The 1,616-nt window shown below is 34.7% G+C and overlaps 1 protein-coding gene across 1 annotated transcript; it reads left to right on the top strand.

Moving 5' to 3' along the window:
- Nucleotides 1-485: 485 nt before the first annotated feature.
- NAEGRDRAFT_76305 (uncharacterized protein) lies at nucleotides 486-1,013 on the top strand (the record flags this gene model as incomplete). Its single annotated transcript, XM_002668730.1, has 1 exon — nucleotides 486-1,013. The coding sequence occupies one exon, from the start codon at nucleotides 486-488 to the stop codon at nucleotides 1,011-1,013; it is 528 nt and encodes a 175-aa protein (XP_002668776.1).
- Between the last annotated feature and the right edge of the window lie 603 nt (nucleotides 1,014-1,616).

Genomic DNA, 1,616 nt, shown 5'->3' with positions numbered 1-1,616 from the left:
ACGAACATAATGGCCAATGTTGTGGTGGAAATCATCAACAAGCACAACACTTGACTGTTAATGATGTATCACCAAATACTCTTTCTGGTGATGAATCAGAATTCAATTCGGGATCCTCTCATAACACAAAGAAGAAAGTCTCTGGTATTAGTATTAAGAAGAAATCATCTACTTCATCATTGGGTGAAGCAGGTTGTTCCCATCAAATTGATTATAGTCAACTTAGTGCTGCTAATAATCAAAATCTCTCTCGTCCAGAACCATCAGATCCTAATGTTTCTTACACCATTGAAGGTTTATTACAAAAGAAACCAGCTGGTATTAATGTACCTATTCAATTCGAAGAAGAATTCACTGAAGAAGAACTTGTTGCTCAACAAAGTTATGAAAAGTTGTTGAATAACAATAAGGAATTTGTTTCAGACAAGTTGGGTTCTGATCCTGACTTTTTCAATAGAATCAAGGATGTTCAAAAACCAGATTACATGTTAATTGGTTGCAGTGATAGTCGTGTACCTCCTGATCAATTGACCAAGACCCAACCAGGTCAAATTTTCATTCACAGAAATGTTGCCAACTTGGTTGTCAATACTGATGTTAATGCCATGTCAGTTTTACAATATGCTGTTGAAGTTTTGCAAGTTAAACACGTCATTGTTATGGGCCACACTCGTTGTGGTGGTGTTATGGCTGCTTTGACAAATAAGCATTTGGGTTTAATTGACCACTGGTTGAGAAATATTAAGGATGTTTATCGTCTCCACAAGGCAGAAGTTGATGCCATTGAGGATAAGGATAAAAAGATCCACCGTATGATTGAACTCAATATTATTGAACAAACTCTCAATCTCTGTAAGACTAGTGTTGTACAAAATGCTTGGGCCAAGGGAAGAACATTACACGTCCATGGTTGGTTGTGTGATATTGAAACTGGTCTCATTAAGGACTTGGAAATTGAAGAAAAGCGTTGGAAGGAAATTGAAAGCATTTACAAATACGATTTTGAACTCTAAGTTATTAACACCCTGTACATATACCACCACCATTATATAAATTATTAAATTTTGCATTAATTATATTGTGAAATGTTTTTTATTGACATTATTATTGACCCGCTAAACCCTTTTCGCAAATGCTGGCTTGACTTTTAACGATTTTTTGTTAATGGATTTTTGCGCTCCAAGCGAAATGCAGAAATGCCCAACAAAATGTTCTGACTTGTAAATTTTTTCAAACAATGTGAAATTTCGCAAAGTCAAGAAATTAATAAACTCTGTATTAAATGTATTGATATGTGTTGTAATGAACTGGAATATACTTTTTAGGCCTATTTGGAAAGTCAAGAACAACACACGGAAGCATTTTAAATGCTTTTTTCCTTGATATCTCAATGATTCGTTCTGGATCATCAATAGCTGCAAGCTGTATAGAATTATAGTCATCGGAAAAGGACGCTACCTGATAAACCTTCTTTGTTTTTGTATCCATCAAAACATCTCGTTTCTTACTCACTATATAGTGGCCAACAACACATTGTCCTGAATTTAAGTGTTCATTCAGATCAAGAAGATCACATAATTGACACATATCAAAATACATAATGGAATATCTTGCTG

Source organism: Naegleria gruberi (genome assembly GCF_000004985.1).
Source record: "Naegleria gruberi genomic scaffold NAEGRscaffold_111, whole genome shotgun sequence".
NCBI lineage: Eukaryota > Heterolobosea > Eutetramitea > Acrasida > Naegleriidae > Naegleria > Naegleria gruberi.
Note: the sequence above shows the minus strand (reverse complement) of the source record. Positions and strands in the feature narration are given on the sequence as shown.